General features: G+C 39.8%; 2 protein-coding genes across 3 annotated transcripts; both read right to left on the reverse strand.

Moving 5' to 3' along the window:
• Nucleotides 1-1,011: 1,011 nt before the first annotated feature.
• On the reverse strand, nucleotides 1,012-15,694 carry keap1 (kelch like ECH associated protein 1). 2 transcript variants are annotated; one of them, XM_023333823.1, is made up of 7 exons: nucleotides 15,593-15,694; nucleotides 11,565-12,557; nucleotides 9,353-9,598; nucleotides 7,607-8,283; nucleotides 5,384-5,589; nucleotides 4,658-4,834; nucleotides 1,012-4,122 (listed from the first exon to the last, which is right to left on the reverse strand). In XM_023333823.1, exons 2-7 carry the CDS (start codon nucleotides 11,868-11,870, stop codon nucleotides 3,893-3,895), a joined length of 1,842 nt encoding a protein of 613 aa, XP_023189591.1. In that variant the 5' UTR covers nucleotides 11,871-12,557; nucleotides 15,593-15,694; the 3' UTR covers nucleotides 1,012-3,892. The 2 variants fall into 2 exon arrangements, with proteins under 2 accessions (XP_023189591.1, XP_023189592.1); XM_023333824.1 differs by lacking the exon at nucleotides 15,593-15,694 and adding an exon at nucleotides 15,075-15,585.
• A 2,363-nt stretch (nucleotides 15,695-18,057) lies between these two features.
• Nucleotides 18,058-21,914, reverse strand: LOC102236819 (sphingosine 1-phosphate receptor 1-like). The gene is made up of 2 exons (XM_005797574.2): nucleotides 21,825-21,914; nucleotides 18,058-20,810 (listed from the first exon to the last, which is right to left on the reverse strand). Exon 2 carries the CDS (start codon nucleotides 20,603-20,605, stop codon nucleotides 19,385-19,387), a length of 1,221 nt encoding a protein of 406 aa, XP_005797631.1. The 5' UTR covers nucleotides 20,606-20,810; nucleotides 21,825-21,914; the 3' UTR covers nucleotides 18,058-19,384.
• Between the last annotated feature and the right edge of the window lie 1,576 nt (nucleotides 21,915-23,490).

Raw genomic sequence — 23,490 nt, forward strand, 5'->3', positions numbered from 1 at the left:
TGTTTTATGGATTCCAAAGTCAGTTTTTCACCGTGTCCTGTTGGCCCAACCAAAGCGGTCATCATTTCAGCCTTCTACCTTCCCACTTGAGATGGCGTTAAAGAATTTGGAGGTAGGCCTCCTCTGTGCAAAACACAAGTACATCTGGAAACAAAACCCCAAAGAAAAATGCTGCCACCATTCTGTTTGACAACTCAGTGTTATAAAGACACAGTTGACACCCCCAAACATACTTTCTGTTGAAATAGCTAATTTTGTGTCTCACTGAATTAAAAAGACACTTGGTTTATCTATGTGTGGAAGGTGTTAATTTTGGTGATGTGAAACCTTGGTTATTTCTTAACATATTAACCAATTATCTTTTTCACTGAAGATGACAGTTCAGCCATTCTAGGAGACCTTGGCAAACTGGTGACAAAACTGAACAACTTGTTCTTAGATATGGTTTTCTGAGGTCACAATCCTGGAATCAGCACCTATTTAGAGTTTCCATTATGAATGGATGCTAAAAAAATGAACCAAATTTGCTAGTTCTGCAAAAGATTGGTACAGATCCAGCAAGATATAAATCCAGAATTTATATAAGATAGTATATCAGTACCTTGTTAAAGGCTACAAAACATGTGGTTGATGTGGTGGGCCTGGTATGTATAATTTGGACCATGTGTGAATTAGATAACAATTCAAACGTCTGCACCTACTTCTAGTTAAAAAATAAATAATAAAAAATCCAGCCTAGAAAAATACCGTAATGCCTCAATCAAATCACTAAAAGTGAAATCAATCAGCTAAATGCAGCTGTGAAGAGTGGAGCTAAAAACATCTGACAAGAACTGGATCAAAACATTGTGTTCTTTGGTTCTGAATTGTAAAACGTGAACAAAAAAATTTAAGAGCATATACATTACAAACGTTTCTGGAGTAATTTTTGGTCGTCTTAAATAATTAGCTTTATATTATGTGGTATAAGTGGTCTCAAGCAGCAGGAAAAAAAGTCCAATAAAGAGCACAGCAGTACAAGAAATATATTTATGGGTGCTTTTGCAGAAAAAGAAACTTACAAAGCAGATGAATATTCTAATTTCAAACCACTGAGTGGACAACAGAAAGCAGTCCCTTTCAATGTGAAGATTTTTTCTAAACACCCAAACTTAGCACTAACAGACATCGCCACTGAGTTACAATACATGCTAGTTATTCAAAATACTACAGCAAGAGTCTGATTTAATACAAAGCTGATGTCAGTTGAAAAGCAAGCAAAAAAATCAAAGAATAGGATCCGAACAAATAAATAAAAACATCAACTCTGGAATTCTGTACACAGCGATTCAGATTTTCAATGTACAAAACATTTCTAAAAAAAATGTCCGTAGCTTAGATGGCTGTTACAAATACGCTTCTTGGAGCAAGTCCTTGTCATTAGTATACAACAGGTCCACAGCAGTGCTCAAACATAGGCGCTACTGTTTCTGATGTCTGCAGAGGAGGATTTTCAGTCCTGTCAGTGGTTAGTGTTTCTGGTTTCAACATATAAAAACACATTCAGCAAAATGTTTGAATCCAGGCTTCAAAATGCTACGTTTTTTTTTTTTTCTTTCTGTTATTCCAAATCAAAGTCAGGACTTGCTTTTTAATCAAATCACGGTTTACGCAACAATCATTCCCGAGTCCTCTCTGAAATTTCACATTTTATCACCCTGCCAGTGGCTCGACAGAGAAAAGGCCTCATTTGCTGCTGTATAGTTTCTTTACAGCCCTGATTTTTCTGAACCAGCATCAAACTGAGACAATGGGCTCCATGCAAGAACTTCTCCTGAGTGAGATTCACCAGGTTGATATTAGCTGAGAATTTACAGTTACATAAAAGGAAGACAAACTATACAATCTACCAGCTCCATGGAAAAATATTATAGAATTAAAGTCATTTTAGGTTGTGGATAGTGTCAATTACAGCTCCAGCTGGTTACATTACACATTTTAGCCATCACATGCAGAAAATGCCCACTCAGTGGAGAGTCTCATAACCAGGACTGGAACAGCATCCATGGATTGCATCAGTTTAGTTCATGATCATTTCAAAGCAGTTGTTGCAGGGCCTTGAGCGGAAAAGCAAAAGTGCTGCTGATGTGTGATTTAGGTCGTAAAAGGTGCGCAAGCAGGAGGCAGATGTCAAAGTAACAGTCATGTGAGTGCCGGGATTCTGGTTTCCCCTGAAGGTCGTTGTTGCAACAAGATAAGTGTAACTTGCAGTGTTTAGTAGCCTGTTGATGTATTCCCAGATACAATACAAACAGTCTAATCCAACTGTCCCACTTTTATTAAGGCGCTGATGTTTGATTCCTGTTTGAACTGACAGCAAAGAAAAATTGAGTATCATATTGGTGATGTTGAACTGTCCCTATGGTGACGCCGTTTCTTGTCTTTATTAACTAAGTTTAATGACTAAGGAACAGCTGCTGTTCACAGCACACTCCCACTGTGCAGACAAAGACAGGGAAACTTTGGCGGTATCAATATTAGAAATGTGTGAAAAGCTTTTGAATAAATTCATCTTTTATTCCAATGGCCAATTCCAATAATCTAAAGACTGAACGATTTTAGGAATAAAAACTTTATCATCATTGTTTTAGGAGTGTTTGTTACTGAACGGTTTTGACCCAAACACACAGCTCCAGTAGTTAGGAAAACTCTACATTTATGTTTATGATGGTAGGGTAGAAAAAAACCTTTTCTTGGCAAACCAACCATTTGGGTTGTAGTCACCACTTCTGGAATTTTACGCTGATCCTAATACGCAATTCTTTGCTGCAGTTTTCCAACAATGAGCGTTGTTTTTTTTTTTTTCCTTTCTTTACCACTCTGCTCACTGGGAATGGTGGCAAAACATATGGGGATTCTTATATTGGTATTGACTAAAACACTTGGGCCCCTATTACACCTCAAAGAAATAGGAAGATATTAATTAATAATTACAAGTTTTTATAAACTAAGATCAACCTAAAGATAGAATGATTAAAACAAATTATTTAACAACACTTATTCTGCAGGGATTTTCTGCAGTGTAAATTACATTCTTAACGTGTTTTTTGTACTTTATGCAGATTTTGTGTTTTTAGAACATCTTTAATGTGCTGCTATAATAAAACATGAATTTATTTAGACATTTTACACATCTTTACCAGCAGGGAAGCTAGTAAACAAAATTGTCTACCATTTACAGCAGACTAAAACCACTAGATGTTACTGTTTGCTATGTTAAATCTTCTGATCCAAATGTTTCCGCTACACTCGATGCAGATTTTGCATTTCCGCCTGGAAAAGGCAATTTCTTAATCAGATATTGGGAATAAAAAAAGTCATAAATGTTTTGTGAAAAGCTTTAAAACATTCTTGCATGAGGCCCATTGTCATGCATGAACTTCATGTTAGAGGTATGCTCCTCTCCAAGGAAACGTTATACTGACAATAGTAATAATAAAGCCCCCCCAGGCACTGTAATGGCACTTTAAATACTACTGCCTGCTACTTTTAGTCCTATTGTAGTTTCACCATCAGATTCAATCAATTTAAAAATGACCTGATGAGTGTTTGAGCCAATAAAATACATTTCAACTTGCAGCCCTTTTCTGGTTGAACATGGCCTGTTGGCTGTAGAACAGATGCACTGAGGGGTCTTGTGCTCAGTGCTGCTAATTTCCACCTTACAAAAGAGAATCAGCAGCGCACGGGCAATAAGATGCGACTCGTGTTGATTCATCTTTAAACACCTAAAGTCAATGAGGCAGGATGTGGTGTTCTGCACACGTCTGCCCTTACTTTATACAGAGCAGAGCTAAACATTAGGGCGGCTCAACGACGTATGAGGGCATGTGCCTTCAAACATTCATGTGCCTTAGCTAAACGGTCCACACTGGCTAAAATCAGAGCTGACGGACTGGACGATCGAGCCTTCGAAGCTCTCAGTCATCTGACTCCGAGACAGACCCTTTTGGCACGGCTCCATGGTAACAGCCACACCCACGCCGCTCCGCCCTGATGTCATGTGGGTGACCTCTGACCAGCTGTCTGTCTCTGGGTCATAGCTCTCCACACTGTCTAGGAAAGTGTTGCCATCGTAGCCTCCTGTAAAGATGATGTTGGTGTTTTAGTTTGAGTTTATTACAAAATGATTTAAGACTCTAGTGTTTAATACTATAGACCAAAACATAGTCTTTTCTTACCTTCTCCAATGTTTTCACCTCACAACCACAAGTTTAATCTATTTTATTGTGACTTCAGCTGTGGCATACATTCTTATTCTTCCCCCTTTACTCCAAATTTAAGGACGCACCATATTAACTGTAATCTGGTGCGTCCTTAATTTTGGAAGATTGGTTCGGTAAAATTAATATACAAATATACCCACCTCTCTTCAGATTATAAGAATATTTCTTTTTTTTGCTTCTACTTCACAGTTTTGCACTACTTTCTCAAGGCTATATTGTAATATCCAACAACTTTTTTGATGATTCTGATCAAGTTTTGCTCACGTTTTAAGGACTCACAGTCCATGTAAACAAAATTTTAAAAATAATAATAGTTATTGCTTCTTATCTACAATCTTATTTCTATAATATGCTCCAGGCTAATATTAATCTTTGGTCACGCCTCAACTCACCTAACACATAAATACGGCCATGTAAAGCAGTGACTCCCAGCGCACTGCGCCTGTGCCTCATGGAGGCGGCAGAGCTCCACGTGTCCGTTTCCACGTCGTAGCGCTCCACTGTGTTCAGCTGGTTGGTGCCGTCGTATCCACCCATCACAAAAATTTGATTACCCAGCGCACACACACCTAAAAGAAAAAAGACAAAGATAGTTTCTTATTAGTTTGAATTATATTATCTAAAAATAGAAACAGCCAAATAGTATTGTTTGTACTTCGCTTTTATATGAAAGGTAAATATCTCAACATACTGCATGTTAAATCTGTTTTCTAAAGACAAGTGTATAAGTTCAGTAGATTACTTGTGAATTCTTCATGTTACTCAAAAGTGATGCCCGACCCTGTAGGAATGGACACAGCCAGTTTCCACTGCTCTGAGCAGAGCACAAAGCCGAGGTGACACTGAACTGGACTGACTTCAAGACTAAAAATACATTTTTAGAAGGAACTTAGTCTGACAGAAAAGTTTAATGTCCTGCATCACCAGCCTCATTCTGGTCTGAATCAAACACCCCATTGTTCATGTTAGCATAGACCAAAGGTGCTGGACAGGCAGATGTTTCTAGACTTTAAAAACAAAGTGCGGAAAATTGCGCAACCAGTTGAATAACTTTCCACACTCTCAGTTCACAGAGTTTATCATTACAAAGCAGTTTTTCCCTCCTCCTCCTTCCTTACCAGCTCCAGACCGGACAGTGTTCATGGGGGCCATGGTCCTCCACTCGTCCTTCTCTGGGTAGTAGCACTCACAGGAGCTGAGCCGGTTGGCGCCGTCGAAACCCCCGACAGCGTAAAGCAGTCGGTTGATCACAGCAACACCCACACCAATACGCCGCGTTAACATTGGGGCTACCAGCTGCCACTGGTCCCGCTCTGGATCATACCTGTGAACACATGATTGTGTTTGATGTTGCCGTTGTAACTCAAGGAGACTGTTTGTGCTCCGAGACTTTTGTGAGAAGTCACAAAAAGTGAAGATACTTTATTTCAGTAAACTATTGAAATTCCAGGGCTGTTTTTATATAGTTTTCTGCTCATTCTCAGAAATTAGCTCAAAACTCTAAGACATAATTATTCTTTCCTCCTAACAATTTAATCTAAAGAATGAAGATGAATCAGAATGTGTACCTTCTTTGGCACAGATTTCTTTCTCCCAACATCGGCAGTTTGCTGCAATAAGTCACATGTTTGTTCCACAAATGTTGCCACCTAACAATTAAAACAGGCTGGGCATGTTCCTCTTTCAAAGCGATACTGGCTTTCTCTGTGAATTATGTCTGGATTAGTGCCAAAGTTTGGATCTATTTCATCCTTAAACGCAGCTATATTTGAAATTAAAGATTGTACCACATGTTCGTGGCTGCTTCTGGGTCACATTCCAGCTAAAATACATACAACAGACACCTACAATGAGACAAAGTTAAATGTTTGATTTCTGTTTCAGTCATAATGTACCATTCACAAACTGAACTATTGTTCATGAGAGGAAGCAGAAATAAATTTAGGAACAAAAGTGCCTTGTAGATCTAGTCATGCACATGAATTTTTTCATACTGCATCAAGTTACAACCACAGACTTTTTTTTTTGTTGGGATTTTATGTGACAGACCAGCAAAACATATATAAACACTTTTTGTAAATGACAAAACCTATATACTTTGATGTAAACTATTCCATTGTAGCTCTGGCTCTGTGTTTACATTGTCTTGCTTAGACGTATATTTTAGTAAATTTACTATTTGATATTGTGAAAAACTGACTAAACTACAATCATGGTTATCGGATAGTTTTAGTACCATATGTTCCGGAACTCTACTCCTGTAATACATTCAGTGGTACTTGTTGTTTAATGAAACTTTAAAGTTTCCAGAGGTGAAGAGGTGGTAAATGTATTAAGAAACAACTTAGTTATTGCAGTGTCGAAGGGAACAGCCAAAAAGCAATGTTTTCAATAAATCCTTGTTGAGAAATATCTCAACAATATGTCTTTCCAGCAGTTGGAATTATTTAATGGAAAATATATTGTTAATGTGACATTCACCAAAATTATTGCATGTCACATGTTTTCCTATTATGATGCAGCCATATGCTGCCTTTCAAGACTGCTCTGTTTATTAAGCACCATCCATCCTGCCAGCTACATCAATATTAAGGCTAAACTAATTGCTATTAAGATTTTTTTTGAGTGGGGGATGTTAGAGTAAAGAGGAATACAAATTCATGCCACACTTCTCAGATTGTTGTTTATGAAATCATTTCAAAACCATGTACCATTCTTTTCTATTTAATAATTAGATGATACTTTATGCTGTTCTGTCATATAAAATTCCCATAAATAAACATGAGTGTGTAGCTGTAATCTGTAATGTGAAAATGTTCAGGTGGGTAATTTTGAAAGGTTTTTTATCAAAAGGTTGGAGTAATGTCTGCAGAACAGGATTGTAGCTGGGTTTTTCTGGCTCTGGTAATGTAATCTCAGTGCAGGTGTTTTGCCTCAAGCGAAGAAATCGAGAAAAACAACATTACTCTTTTTTTTTTCTTTTTAAATAATGTGTCAACTTGCAAAATACTGCATTAAAGAAAATCCACAGCAACACTATTTGGTGTTGCAGAAGTAAGACATATAAATAGCCCTGAGTAAATAAAAAAAAAAGATTACAGGAAGTGAAACATCACCAGATAAATTCCAGGAAGTTTCTTTTACTTAAGGTTAGCATGCGGACTACATAAAAAATACTTAAGTCCGTGCTATAAATATCAGCTTCTGGGCAGAGGCAAACCACAGCAACTCAAACATGACATCAAATCCCATTGGGCCAAAAAGCTTCACATCAAAACACACTTGTAAAACAAATTGCACCTGTTGGTATCAACTTCAATCGGCCAAGCTCAGTTACTCACCTTTCCACGCTGTTGTGATGGATGCACCCATGTGAACCGCCAACCGCATAAATCATGCCATCGATGACGCCGACCCCAATTCGGTTTCTTGAAACGCTCATTGGTGCACACGGGTGCCAGCAGTTGTTCATAGGGTTGTAGCAGTCCAACGTGTTGGAGTCCATGTTCCCGTCAGGTGCATTGTTTCTGCCGCCAACGGCGTAGAAGAGTCCACTGATGACGCAGGACGCCAGCCCACTGCGGGGAACCTGCAGGTCAGCCAGCCTCAGCCAGGCGCCTGTACAGGGGTTGTAGGCCTCCAGGTAGCTGAGAGACTGGCGGAAATATCCCCCTGCAGTGTAGATGAGCTGCGGTACCTTGGGAGTTCGGCAAGGAACGGCTTTGGTAGGTTTGTGGAGTGTGAGGTCCTGGAAGATTTGAGCCAAGTAGTCTTTACACTGAGGGTCCCAGTCCAAAGACTGGAGCTGCGCCTGCAGGAAGTTGGGAGTGAGGGAATGGCAGCGGACAGCCTGGAGTAAGGCCTGGACGTACGGTCGGCGGTTCTCATGGTCGTAGCGCACCCAGGCCACGCACGCCTGGAAGACCTCGGACTCGCAGCGCACGTTGAGCTCATCGCGGCTGATGAGGTTGACCAGCTGGCACTGGGACAAGTTGAAAAACTCCTCCTGGGTTGCAACCTGGGAGAGGAAGTGGAGATACATTTTTTTGTCATACATCATACCAGTACTTGTAGGAATGCCTTTGTAATTTAAGTACTGACATATTAAGACTTGATGAAGTATTCTTTAATGACACTCCCATTGCCTTTGGCAAATCAGACACAAAGCAATGCAGATATCACTGAAACATGATCTCCATCTCTCTGAACAAACACCAAGAGTGTTTTCACATCTGATAGTCCGATAGACTTGTTTCGAGTGGGACCCATGTTTAACAAACCCGAAACAAAATACCCTCGCCTGTGGTGGCGCTGCGCCAAGAACCACTGAAGAAAACGACACAAAAACTTCCGAACAAGAAACTGACCCAACTTCCTTCTTCACAAAATGTAAACATCAAAGGAGTATTAGAAGATTTTAGCAGTTGTAGAATTTCTCTTTGGTAAAAGACCATGAGTCATTTCACCCTCTAGTTTTAAAACTCTCGTTTTTGTTCTATTTGCCTAAAATGCTGTGCGCTACAGTTTGCTTTCTGCTTTTGGAGCGGTCTTCAATCCACATAAGCATTGGAACCGCATCAGAGTTCACTTAAATTGTACTTAGGCTTTCGTTTGTAGGTGGACCAGAGTTTGCTTTTTTAGGTCTGCGTCACAGTTCAATTGTGCATTCACACCTCTACAAACAAATTGAACTTTCTAGGAAAATGAACTAGAATTCGATTAAAGCAGAGTCAACAGGTCTGGTGTAAATGCACCCTAAACTGCACTCTTATTTCCTTTATTTTTAAGCATAAACCCATCTTTTGCAGCAAGTAGTGCTCCAACCTCAAGTAAACCCTGTTAGGAAAAATCATGACTCGCTGCATTTTCAGAACATGCAGGTGTGCAGGCACTCAAACAGAAACTATTGACAAATTAAAGCTGTATGAACTCGTTTACCACACAGCACTTCCACCGTTTCAGTACAAAACTTATCCCAAGTAGGGGTATTAAACATTAACTTCAACACTTCTTCATTTCATCTATGTTTCAGTTCTGAAAGGGAACCTCCTTGGTTTTGTTTCTGAAATATTCCTCTTCTGGCGTACCTGGCTGAAGTTCATGTAGATGTATTCTCTGGCCTTCTGGTGGAGCTCCGTGCAACCGATCTGCTCAGCAAAGCTGGCGATGCCGATGGCGTTGCTGGGGTCGAGCTGCTGGACGAGGAAGTCGCAGCAAGCCTTGACCACACTGTCTATCTGATACATGACGGCGCCGTTCATCACATGGATGACGCACTTCTCCCCCACAGAGATGCTGGCAGTGTAGGAAAACTCAATCAATCGGTCCATAACCTAAGCGGGGAGTGAGGGAGGGTTAGGGTCAAAGAAGAAAAAAATGAAAATTAAAGCTGCTTAAATCCTTTCATTTCTGCCAACGGGGAACAGAGATTAGCTTTGATGAGTCACAAAGTCCTTGTTTGTATGTGAGCCACCATAGCATAGTACAGTGCCTCGACAAACTATTCTCACCCGCTGAACTCTGCAAACACAAACTTCCAATATTTTTATTTGGATTCTTTTTGTGACAGCCCAACACAAGCAGTGTGGAAATGTGATTTAGAAGAAAATTGATACATGTTTTTATTTGTGGTGGGAGTTGATTAAAAGTTCAGAGGTAATTGCAGGGACTGTAAATAATTAATTGTAATAACATTCTAATAGAAACCTATGTGTTCAACAAAATAAGCAATGTTGTCAATTAAAAAAAGTTTTATTTATTGAATAAATAGATATACAAGTTCAACAACAAAGATATTTATTGCTTTTAAAACTGTTGTTTAGGTTAATGGGTAAAAATGCTGTTATGACCATGCAGCTTTCCAGCAATTTCTCTGAAGATATATTTCTTTTGAAATGCGGAAATTGACATTAGCGTTGGGGACGTCAGTGCTTGCAACAGGTTTTGCATTGAGATTGTATTTCAGGCTTGAATAGCTTCCGTGGTAGGCCAGTTAATTTTAGCACAACAGTAGTCTTTTCCAGTGTCCTATTAGATTGTTTTTGAAGCAAAAATTAATTTGTTTTTTTGGCCCAGAAAAGAAGTTTTGTGTTTGCGGACGCTGCTTGTGTGTTAGATTTAAGGGCGACTAGAAACGTGGATACAAAAGTTCTGTCTGCAGCCTCTGTATGTAAAAATAAATAAATACAAAAAGCCATTAATTGCATTACAACTTGTGTATGTAATTTTCAAAATTAATAAGTTAAAGTATCAGCCCTAGTTTTATATTTTTTTTACAAATAAAAGTGTTAAAAAGTGAATAATGCAACCCACAATAATCAGATACCTGTAAATAAAATCAAGAGTAACCTATTTCTTTTAGACGTCTTCTGGGAGGTAAATAGAGTAATTTAGTCTCAGTAAAAATCCAGCTGTTCTGGATTTAAACAACCTTGTGAAGACCAAGTAACAGAGCAAACACTGATCTGTTAACAGATGTTTTCCACAGAAGAACAGGCAAATATTTCCATCTACAGAGGTGCAAAACTGGCACAGACATACCCCAAAAACCTGCTACTGTAGCTGTAGTGAAAGGTGGTTCTCCAAAGGTTTGATGTATGATGGCTGAATTCAAGTGCACTCTGCATTTTTAATTGTCAAAAACAATTAAATAATTTTGCTCAAAACTATTTACTACTTTGTATTTGTCTATCACATAAAGTAGTGTTTCCTAACCCTGGTCCTCAAGGCACACTGTCCTACATGTTTTAGAGGTATCCCTGCTTTAATGCGCCTGATTCAACTGATTGCAGTTCAACAAACGTCTGTTAATCAGTCATTAATTGAAATGAGCTGGACTGAAGCAAGGAAATACCTAAAACATGCAGAGCAGTGCGCCTTGAGGACCAGGGTTGGGAAACACTGACAAAGTACACTGAGGTTTGTGGACCTTATGTGACAAAATGAGGAAAAGTTAAAGTGGTTTTCTGACTCATTCAGATAAGACTGATGCAATGCTAACTAAGCATACTTCTAGGTGAAGCAAAAGCTGACTTTTTAGCTTCTATGTTTACCACATCTGATCAGACCTACATTCTTTCTATAGAATAACAGCCATGTGGCACACAGTATTACCATCTGATGTTATCTGTAAATCAATCAAGAGAGACAATTCACATGTTAAAACCTCAGAGTCAAACCAAATAAGTGGGATAGTTGATGTGCTTTTACCACAGCATTTATCATAAAACCTCTATGTTGTAACTGTAAATGTGACCGGTTAATACTAAAACAGAGAGCAGTGCTATTAAACTGGCTTACTCTGGGATGGATCCCTTCAATGGGAACCAGCTCCATGCCGCACTCCTTCAGGCCGTTGGTGAACATGGCGCGGAAGACGGGCGACGACGAGGCCAGCACCACCTTGTGAGCCACGAAGTCCACTGCCTCCAGGTCCTTGTAGCGCACGCGCAGGGTGACGTCGCACAGCTGCTTCTCCAGGCGCAGCTCGTTCATGATGGCGAAGGCGGCTGAGGTGTGGCTCTCCAACGTGTAGCTGAAGACGCGGTGACCGTTGCGCGTGGATGGAGTCACCAGCGCCTTGCATTCTGTCAGGCACTCTGTCATTTCCTGTCTTCCCACTCTGCTCCACCGTAAACCTCTCTCTCATGAACTGCGGTCGACGTGATGCGGCATCCCTGCACCTCATGCAGACACGGGTAAAATAAAGAAGGGATTTAAAGGCAGGGGGCGAGACGGTGACGACAGAAAACGGGACCAGATTTGCCTGATTTTCTTTTTTCCAGAGAAAAATCTTTCAATTGTCCATTAAGGCATCACGATATTTGGATCCAAGTTTTTCTTCAGTGCTAGATATGGAGTTATACAGAGCTCCGACATGGTAAAAGTTTTTCAAATGAATTCTTCTGGTGATGTTGCAGATAACTTGGTACTATGACTCAGAGTGATCCTGTTCAGCTTAACTGTTAGTTTTGGCTGCACTGATGCTTTTCTTTCCACTTTTCACAGAGCTCATTATAAACTTCTTAGTCATTCCCTAAAGGCAAAAAAAAAAGGAGGTGGCGGCCCACTTTCAAAGGGAAAAATAAAAAAAACAAGATATTAACATTTGGCTGAGAGAAGACGAGGCAGATAGTGAGATTAGGCAGTTAGAAGGTTGATGACCCTGAACAGCAACAAATGGGTCAGATGCCAAATATGTTACACGCGTCACTTGGTGTCCCTTGGACCCGAGTGGGGACAGCTGCTTTGCCTGAGGCGCTTTCCTTGGAGTTGCCCAACTCTGGAATTCAACTGAGAAGAGAAGAAGACGAGATTTAAATTGATGAGTGGAGGCTTTCTAATTCATTCATATGGAAAAATTGGACAAGTGTGTGCTTTCATATCCAGCCCCGTTAACTTTGACACCCCCAGATAAAATGAAGAGAAACAATTGCCTTTAGAGGTCAACTAATTGATAATATTAGTTTAAATCCAGCTGTTTTCTGAGGGGCTTTGTCGTATGGCTAAGTTATAAAACTGCAGACCTAAGTCCACTTTATAATGAGTGAAAGGACTCGAAAAATTATGTTCATAGCAATTTACTATTCAATCTGACTGTGCTTGACATATTTTTACCTACTTTGTGTCGATGACATAAAATGTCAGTAAACTAAACATGACAAGATCAGGGAAGATCAAAGGTTTAGGAAGATATTTCTGTGACAAACTTTGTGTAAACACGGACCTTAACTTATAATTAACAAGTCTGTTCTTAAACAATCACAAAGTTTATAAATAACTTGATTCACCCACTGATTCAAGCACCAACACAACAATAAAAAATGAAAAACATTAATTGGAAACAAAACCATCTAGCTGTGATAATCAGGGCCATGACTGCAAACAGAGTATAAGGAGGAAGAGGGGAGTCCTGCTCGGGATAAACTTGGCTTGAGTCCAGCCGGCCAGCATGACTTGGTTTTTACTCTGTCCTGTGACCCATCTGTCTGGGGCTGGAACAGAAGGAACGTTTCACACAAAAACACAACCACAACGATGTCTGAAAGCACGTTTAACAACCCCAACAAAGTTTAATTCACACATTATAACAATTCAACCATGACCTATGGTAGTGGTTTTACACTGCATAACCCTGCTGATTGGTTGGATGGAAAATGTTGGGTGAAATCAACTTTAAAAGTGAATGAAAAATGAAACTCGTGGAAGTTAACAGGTGAGGGTTTGAGCTGTGAAGAGATTCATTAAAATCATTGCCTCATACCACTGTGATTCTAACTTCTTCCTTTCAGGACATGACCTGCATGCAACAGTGAACTAACAGTAACAGTCTGGTGACCGCTGAAAAGGAAGAATCAAAGCAACAATGAGGCAGTGAGAGTTCAGTTATACAATACGGCTATGTTGCATACAAGCACCCATAAACTGCATGCCTATGCACTTATCACAGATCAGCTTGTTTTCTCTGAGCAGCTTCTGCTGTCAACAATTAATGACGTGCGCAAGGTCAACGCAGAGCCTGTCATAAGTTAGTCAGCCACTTAGACCGCTGTAATATGAAGCGTGTTGTGATTCAGATTTACCTCAGTGCTTTTCCCCCTGCAAAGTTCTGAGTAAAACATTTTCAGAGCAGAACATATTGCTCAACTCCTGCTGCCTCGCTCTGTCTTCCTCTGTGCAAGGCACAAAAATTTTTGAATGACAAATAGGCTTCTCGTGCACGACCCTGGATCTGATGACAATCTCTCATACTTTACTAATAGTTTCACAAGGGAAAAGTACAAGATTTGAGGAAGGACTACAAATATTTTGCCTCAGTTTTATTAGAGAAAATTAGTCTTATCAGAACCCAATTAGAGCAAAGCAAGCAGAGTCTTTGATGTTTAATATGCAAAGTCTCTATTTGCAGTTCCAGACAGGCTTTATGAACAAATCAATCTCCAACTTTAACGCGTAAGAAATTTGGATCACTATTAAGCCTATCGCAATAAGCAATTGTTTTTCTCGTGTGTCTCTTCCTATGAGAGACTGAACAACAAAATGCTTCAAACTGGTGAACTGGTCTCAACTATTTTAAAGGCCAATTTTGTGTACAGAGGCTTCAGAATCCACTTTATATGTAATTTCAGATGTTTTTTTTAAAAATGTCTTCCAGATCCAGTGTAAAAATGATCTGTAAGAGTGAGTATTTGTTTTATTATGTTACTTGAAATTGGACTCAAAGCAGCAATATCATTAACTTGACCCGATAACTTTTGGGACAATTTTTTGTCTAGCAAAATTAGTTACTGTGACAGGCTTAACAAATCTGCATAAATAAAGTTCTGCTCCAACACAATGTAAACAGAGTTGACAGCAGGAGGCAACATCAGTGACCCAGAGAAGCTGTGAACTAGCCATAAAAGCACTTCAGCGTTTGAGCTGCGAAATGCTGAATCATGCTGGTGCTGGCAGCATCATGCTGTGGGGTTTATTTACATCAGCAGGAACCAGGAAGTTGGTCAGAGCTGATCGGAAGATGGATGAAACTAAACACAAAACAACCTTGTTACACTCTGGGAGACTAGATTAAAGCATTTTGTTCCGTAGGAATGACCGAGTCGAAGTCCAGAACTAAATGTGTGATGATCATGAGTTTCAACTTTGACCCCGTTGCCCCTGCAGAGCTGAATCAAGTGAGTGCATTTCAGCAGGAAACGACCCATCACCTGGGTTTCTCTTTAGCTTGTAGTGACGAGTCGAAAGAGAAACAAACGCACACGACTGAGCATTGTATAACCCACAGAAGAGCGTCCCCGCTCAGTGACTCACCGTGAAGTTCTCCCCGAGCCAACAGTAGAACTGGATGTACCAAAACATGACCCAGAAGTGGGGCTAGTCCTTACATAAGCCCGAACGGAATTAGATTTCCGCGCCATCTACCTGCCCTCCTTCACACAAATCGCCGTTCACCCCCGCTTCGCTGCTGGCACTGAAAAAGGTCACCATCTCCTGGCTTGTTTTCATCCAAATATCACAGGGAGCTGGCGTGGAAAACCCGAAACAGGCGCGACATAGTCGTCTGGGAGTTTGTAAGGGACGGCAGTGTCGCGATAAAACGCGACACCACGGACAATAAATTCAAGAAAATGGGAAATAGCGCTGACAGCAGGACCCTAATGATAGAAGGTTGTAAGGCGACACAACAGCCGCACAAACATGCTAACAAAACCATGCCTCAAACTATTTCTGCTACGAACCACTTGCTCGTTTATCAAAGCAGTCCGTGAAAGTATTAACTGTCACTGAGACGATATATTTCTGGGGGGGAAAAAAGAAAGGAAACTCACGTAGTCTGGCTCAATTCCTCCACCATGGTACCGATCTGTGGCTACATAGGAAGGAGGAGGGGTGGGGAAGCTATAACTCACCGTGACTAAGCATTGTGCCGAGCCTCCCCTGGGCCTTCATAATAAAAGCTTCCCCTAGCGCGCGAGGACTGCCTCCGTTGACGTGTAAAGGAGAGCGAGGGCGTCGCGACCCCGGGGGCTTTTATTGTGAAGGAATTCTCAGAATGACGGAAAAGCAAGCCAGAACTATATTCAGTGCCAAAACATGCAGCCCATTCAACTTTACTGTTCAATGTAAAGTAAACTCCGCAGTACAGAGATTTGGGAGTTGATGAAATCCCATCCAGTCGCAGAAAACACACAGTTATTGCTTGATTCAAGAAAACTATCATTGAAAAACATTTTTTTACAGCAAATTTATAGCAAAGCAAACACTGCAGTTCTAACAAGGTATTTATTGCATCAATAACCCAACTAAACAATATTTTTAATAAATAACTAATCTCATAACCCACACTGCTTCTGTTATGTAAGAATTGTTTACCTCAAACTTGCCTCTCAAATGTTTTTCGTCACAGTAAATATGTTTAAAAACAGCTCCCACACAGTGAAATCAGCTTGCCCCAGGCTGGTGCTGACGCATCAGTTTGTCCCTCTTTCAAAATATATATAAACTAGTTCAGGTCAATAAGGTGTCGTGGAGCAACATTTCCTTCTCAAGCAATAGGTGGCGCCAAAGCTTAACATTTAGAGTTTATAGGTCCAACGAGCAGCTGCTCTAACATGAGTTGTATCACGTTAGATGTCTCAGTGAACTAAGCATGTGTCCCTTGTCAACGCTGACAAATGACCTACAGCTTTTACCGTCCAACGCAATTTATTGTATGATTTCAACAGCAGGAAGGAAGTCCTGACTGTTTGACCTCTATCTGCAGCAGATACATTTCTGGTGGATACAGTCAACATCTGGGAGGACATCTGCACCGGTGCAAATCACATATAAAAAATGGTGGTTTATTGTAACAGAGCCAAGTTTCTAGACAACAGTGTCTTTAGGTCACAACACAAGGGAAAAACTGCGGGGTCTTGCAAATCTATGTATGCCTTAATGTAGCTTAATTCTGTTGAGCTCAGTTGGATTTAAAAGCACAGGGACATTTAATGTACTAAATAAGTTTCTTCAGAGTCGTTACAGATTGTGATAAGTTAACTCTTTTAACAGAAAGGATATTCTAGAAATATGATCAAGTCGTCTCTTCCTGCAAACATCCTGTAGCTGTATTGTGAAAAGGATTTTAGGAGTTGTCCATTATGATCGTAATTTCATAAAGAAGCCTTTTTTGCACAATCATCTCCCGAGGCTGCAGTGCAGACCCCAGAACAGAACCAGCCTTCATTATGAGCTTGTTCATATTTTCAATTCACTGGCTCTGTTGCTGCAAACTCTACTGAGGACAGCAGAAATTCCACTCTCCTAGGTAGACTTAAACAAGAAATGCAGCTTTACTGCCATCTACCTGTTTATATAATCATTTCTTTCATATTGTTCACATTGAACATGAAATGATAGCTTCTGCAGTATGCCGTGTCATGTTACATCCACAAACTTCAGTGTCGTAAACAAACAAAAAGTAGGGCATAATTTTGATGTGAGAGGAAAGCTACTTTTGTAGTTTTACAGTCTGGGGAAGGGTTGAATTCATTTGGATTCATTAGAGGATAAAGAGTAGGAGGACGTTCAAACCCTCTCTCTGATCACAAAAGGCAATGTGAATTTTTTGGCAAACAAAATGGATGTTGTGGACCATCTGGAGATTCTTGTGCAAAGAAAGAGTCTTCATAAAATGAAGATCATCACAGACAACCCTGAGCACCCTCTTTATCACACAACAACACTGTGTCTTCACTTAGAGATGTCTTCATCTATAGTAATATAGACTGCAACAGGAACTCGTCACCTACGTTTTGCAAATCTACAACAAATCTTCAATTTCTTACCCCTAAATAAAATCCTTGCAACCATCTGCCCTCAAAAATCACCTGTAAAGGGATTTGTAAAGAAAGCTCACCCCTTTGTATAAAAAGTGCTGTTCTGTGAAGGTCTTAAGCGGTTTGTTAGAGATCCATTCTTGCAGGAATTTCTACTAGAGCGTTTTCTTCTTCACAAATGTGGACATTACTTATATCAATGTATGGTGATAATAAATTTCACCTATGTTTTTTTCAAGAAAAAGCAGAATAACAAAGGGTGCGTGTTCATTGTTTCATAAGAGGAGTGTTGAATTGTGTTCAAGCCAGTCTGAGACCAGCAGACCTTGATGTGTGCTGCCCAATGTCATTAACAGATGTGAGACGGGGGGCTGACTTCCTGTGGTACTTACAACTTCAGTCGCTCGAGACAAAATACACCCAGCCTCATTTAGATCTGTTACAGAAAATGAAAATAAATCACAAACTCTTTGGAATCACTTAAAATGTATTTTTTTATTATGATTTCTTTTATGAAAAGAAAGGTTATGTTGGATTTAGACTGTTACAAAAAAAGGTATAATTTATAGTACAGATGTTACAAAAACGTGTTCTGAAACCCAGAAAGTCCACCACACAGATCTCAGTATAAAAAACAGCATTAATCATTCAAGCTACAAAAGTGGTTCTCAGCCTGGTTTTATTCTAAAAATGCGTACCTCACATTAGAAGCAGAAATGTTCCAGGTGAACAGTAAAATAAGGGATCTGAGAGTGAATACATCCACACCCTAAGTAATTAAATGAACACACACTTTTGTCAAATAAAGTTCTGACGCACCTGATTAAAAAAAAAAACATTTACAGATCATGATGTGCTCACTCACCAGCCAGCTGATTCAGGTTCAGTCATCGTTAAACTGTCAGCATGTTGCAACAGAAAAAAGCAATAACAATTTTACAAGTGCACATTAGTCATAGCACAGATGTATTGACATTTTGTCATGTTCATTTATCTTTTTCTTTCGGTATAGCAGTTGAACTGCGGGTGACTGGGTGACATTTTACAAGAATAGGACACCTACCCAAAGACCAACTATTTCTCCGTCAAACTTTAGCACTCAGTCATTTCAAAATGCTGTGTGGGGGGGTTTGGTTTGCACCTCTCCTCCCTCAATAAGACCACAATGTTCTCCACTGCATTCTGTGGTTGTGTCACTGAGAAGTGAGATACCTCTTTCCTGGTATCTGTTAGACATCACTTAACTCTTTACAGACAGGCAAGTGTTTGCAAAAGAATCATATCTGAACAAAATTGAAGCACCTCGAGTTTCCGAACCAGCGGAAACCCAAGCATCAGCAAAAGCAGGCATCATAGACTGCAAGTGCTGTCTTAAAAAGTCCTTAAGAATTCAAAGACAGAAAATAATACCAGTTTTATAATCTTTGGTATGTGTAGGCTATCAATTTGACCAAACCCATTTTTACTAGTGAAAGAGGAGATGCAAAACTCCAAGAACTATATCCATGGACATATTCAACATGATTTATAAAGTTAGTTAATTTAATTTACTCAAACCACCTTCAACCACACTTTAACATTGCTTAGACAGAAGGAAATGTCTTTTCATTCTTTTAAGCTAAACTCTGCTTGGAGGATAAAGTCTTAATGTCTTTTTTTTGTGCCTCCATTTGTAGTTCATTCCAACTATTCAGTTTTCAGGTTTATCCCACAGACCTCTCTTTCCATTATTGGAATATTTTCTTTGTGCACTGCAAGGTTCTTTCACAGCCTTTTGGACTCTGCATATAAAAGTTTCAATCTTTATGACTTAAAAAGTTTAGGATAAAGAGATTTAATCGTGGATGGAGAGGTTACTGCATTCCCCGAGGAAATGGTTGTATCCAGTCCATGGTCCAGTTTTTGAGAAGGTACCTCAGTTTTACTGAAACTGCACTCTATAAATGGCATCCCAATCTTCTTGACCTGTCCATCTTTGGTCATCAGACACGACTGACAGAGTAGCCTCAGAATGGCTCTCCTCATGTCCTTGCTGGTCAAAGTATAGATGATTGGGTTGAGGAACGAATTGAGGATGGCTACTCCCAAGAAGTAGTCTGCCTTTTTGAGCATCGGGCACTGGCCTGTGGGGCAGAAAAAGTCCAAGAGAAGGAGGATGAAGAGGGGCAGCCAACAAGCAATGAAGACCCCCACCACAATAGTGACAGTCTTGAGGAGGGCGATGTACTTCTGCGTCACCCTGGCGAGGCTGTTTCTCATGCTGGATTTCAGGCTCAGCCGCTGCCGCCTCGTGTTGGTGCGGACAATGCGGAAAACCCGAGCATAGAGGACCACAATGGACAAAAGCACCGTGCTGAACACAGACACACTAAAAAGGATGTAGCTTTTGGCATAAAGTGGGAGCACGGTTGAACATTGGTCCAATCTGTTTATGCAGTTCCATCCCAAAATAGGGAGAACCCCCAGAAATGCTGACAGGGCCCAACTTCCACCAATCAGTGCAATCATCCGACCCCGTTTTGCACCGTGGTATGGACGCATTGTCACCATAGTGACGTGACGTTCAATTGCAATGGCCAGCAGGCTAATGATGGACGCAGCCAGAGTGATGAAGACCCCTCCTTCTCTGAGGAACCATAGCAACGGTGTCAGTTTCAAAGTATTGTGTCCTGACATCAGGATGTTGGCCATGTAGGTGACACCTGCCAGCAGGTCTGACAGAGTCAAGTTTCCCAGCAGGTAATACATGGGCAGGTGGAACTTCTTGTTCTTCCAAATGGCAATGAGCACCACTGCATTCTCCAAGATGATGAGGAGACACACCACCAGGAATACAATGCTCTCAGGTTTCAGATCCTCACGATTCTTGAGCTTGCCAGTGTAGTTGTAATGCTTACAAATGACAGACTTATTGTGGTAATCCCAGAAGAACTCAAAGTAGCTGGCAGAAGAGGAAGGTGAGGAGGTGGAGGCCATGGTTGTGGAGGGGTTAGTCCCTGCAGGGTCAGAAGATGACGCACCCATGCGGAATGCTGCTTTTTACCTTCTCTTCCTGCAGCTGGGATTATGAAGTCATTTCGTTGACTTGCAGCTGACAGCAAGAGCAGGAAACATCAAATTAAGGAAGAGCCTTCAGTAAATGGAGAAGTGTGATGAAAATGATGCAGATGTTTTCTTTATCGCCAGCAGACGGTGCTCTTGAGCTCTGGTTGGCTGTAGGCTCCAATTACTATGGAAACATTAAAAAAATTCAATGTAGCGGCACTAAATCATTAACTCATAAAAGTTTACAAAGCTGAGTCAAAGATACATGCATTTTGAAAAAAAAGAGGAACATGTAAATATGTCACCCTGAGCAAAACATTAAATTACATTGCATATTAATTCATAAGCAGATGAGATATGCACTCTATTTGGATTAATAAGGTAGATTTTCATATTAAAAGATAAAAAGATGATGTACAACTATTGCTATAATCATTTCAGTTATGGTTGAGGTTTGTGTGCCCCAGTAAAATTGTTAGACAGCAACCACTTCAACATGTAATCTATAACATTTGCAGCTGGTTCTGGTGTTGCAGAGTAACAAAAGTATGACACAAAAATAGACTTTTAAGAGAATCAAAAGATTTCTAAAACTATTTCAACTTCATTTAAAAGGAGTTTAATAGTCATTTGTAACCATGGTTGTATTTCTCTTGGTTTTTATTAAAAGTGCATATCCTATTTTTCAATCTGACTACTTTAGCATGCAGTGTGCTGTAAAAATGCCATAAAATTGCCATTGATTGTAAAAAAATCCAAGAAAACAGAGACTAGATTTTCACCAATCGATTAACATTTAAACATTTAATTATTAAATATTTTGTTTGTGTACCTAAAATAATTATAAAAAGTGAATGTGTCCCTAAATCCTTTATAGCACTGAAAATATATAATGATAGTTTTTGACCTTTTGCGTTATACTACAACTAAAATGTAGTATTCATGTTTCAATTGATCCAACTTTGCCTTGGTATTGCCTTGCTCTAGTGAAATAGATGTTGCCTTCACATGCAAAAGTATTACAATACATTTCTTTATGCTCATACCAAAACTTATGCTCAGGATAACCATAGTTTCCTTCTACTTAACTCGTTCTATAAACAATCTGCATCATTAACAAGAATATCTAAAGTAAAGGTTTTTGATGATAAAGTCTTTAACATTTAATCCAACTGAAAAGCTTTGCAGTAAATATTACCTGGGAAGCAATGTCGTGCTGAGGTTATCCTGCCATTCATCTGATAATTTCACTCAAGAGAATCCAAACATGTGCGGCAAGTTAGTCACCGTCAAACTGACAAGGCAGAGGGAGTGAAGTCTTCAGTTGAAACATGCAACGGCTCTGGGGGTTGGTCTTAACGCAAACAGTCTCTCCCCCTTACATTCTCTCAAACTAGCTCTCACTCAGTGTTGCGGTATACTGCACTTCACAAGCAGCTTTTGCTTCCTTAGATTTTGATGCCATTTATTTTTCTGGACGTTTTAATGCAGAACTTGTAGGTGTGTGACCTATATACACGATGTGAAAGCTGAAAAGATATTACTCACCTGCTGCCAAACAGGAACAGATGATTAAGGGCAACACTGACTCGAAGACATCTTCATATCAAGTGAGACTTCCTCTCAAGATAAGAGCCCATCCTAGCAGAAGAAATGAAAGCTTCCCTCATTTTAAATCCAGAGTAGGCTGAAAGAGAACCGAGCGGCTCCAGAACCTATAGAATGAAATTGTTGCACAAGTCAGGTTTTCAAATGTTTTTTTGTGTACAAGTGATACACCTTATCTCTGTTCCTTCAGTTAAAGCACTTTAAACTCTGAGAATGATACATATTGCTTTGCTTTGTGAACTTTATCAATGGTTCCGTAATATCTATAATGAATGTCTGAACATGGTTGATATCAATGGAATATTTGTTGACGAATGGTGCTTGATGTTAATGGGAAGGCTTCCACGAATCAAATTCATTTTAGGGTCCCACACAGCCTTTGATAGTCTTTGTCTAAACCATGCTTATTAAATAGCACAGATGAAGATCTGTCCAAATGAAGATCTAAAATCAGAGATAAAACTGACAGCTGTTTATACTTGGATAAGACATAATCAAGTATGTATTTTTTCCAGTGTTTTCTAAAAGGAACAGATTTTTATTAAAGCTGGAAGAACAAGTTTAAAAACAAAGACGACTCAGCAACCCTCTCCGTTAAAAGCAACATTTTCTTCATCCCTTTTACATTTATTGCATACGAGCTTATATAAGAAACACATAACTTTGTTGGAAACAATTACATGGCCATTTTGAAATCCAAATTCCCACAACCCGTCAGCAAGATTTTGGCATGTTTTGACACGCCTCCTTGGTTCACCTGTGAAACTTTGCCTGTCAGCTCTGAACAAGATTCATCAGGACAAAGTAAAGCAGGTGAGGGGTGACAGTAATGCTAGAGAAGCCAAAAACGTTTTTTTTTTGTAACTTGCTTCAGCTTTCTAAACTCAGATTCCTTAGGATACACATGCTGCCCTCATCATTCAACATGATCCTGTATATAAATACATAAATGTGAAACAGCTGTGACTTAAACAAGGTTTCTTGCACTGAGTGTTTTCTCAGATGGGAATCCTGTTCTGAAATCCGGATGCTTTTCTGACACATTACACCGCAGCAATGCCTTATTAAAACAGTGGTTTCCTTCTTCTGAACTGGTTTGTTGAGATTTTACCTAGTTTCAATGGAGGGATCATCTGTCTTCTTTGAGGCTGAACTGTACCTAAACAAAGGATTTTCATTGTTTTGTATTATGGTCACACCTTCTCTGAATTTCAATATCTCCCATGCTTTTCACCACAGCCAGCATCATGACAGAG

Source organism: Xiphophorus maculatus, chromosome 5 (assembly GCF_002775205.1).
Source record: "Xiphophorus maculatus strain JP 163 A chromosome 5, X_maculatus-5.0-male, whole genome shotgun sequence".
Classification (NCBI taxonomy): domain Eukaryota; kingdom Metazoa; phylum Chordata; class Actinopteri; order Cyprinodontiformes; family Poeciliidae; genus Xiphophorus; species Xiphophorus maculatus.

Coding starts and splice junctions, on each gene's coding strand:
- keap1 (XM_023333823.1), bottom strand. CDS start 11,870: ATGACAGAGTGCCTGACAGAATGCAAGGCGCTGGTGACTCCATCCACG. Junction 9,599..11,564: donor TTGAAGGGATCCATCCCAGA/GTAAGCCAGTTT, acceptor CTCCCCGCTTAG/GTTATGGACCGATTGATTGA. Junction 4,835..5,383: donor CACTGTCCGGTCTGGAGCTG/GTAAGGAAGGAG, acceptor TTTTTCTTTTAG/GTGTGTGTGCGCTGGGTAAT.
- LOC102236819 (XM_005797574.2), bottom strand. CDS start 20,605: ATGGGTGCGTCATCTTCTGACCCTGCAGGGACTAACCCCTCCACAACC.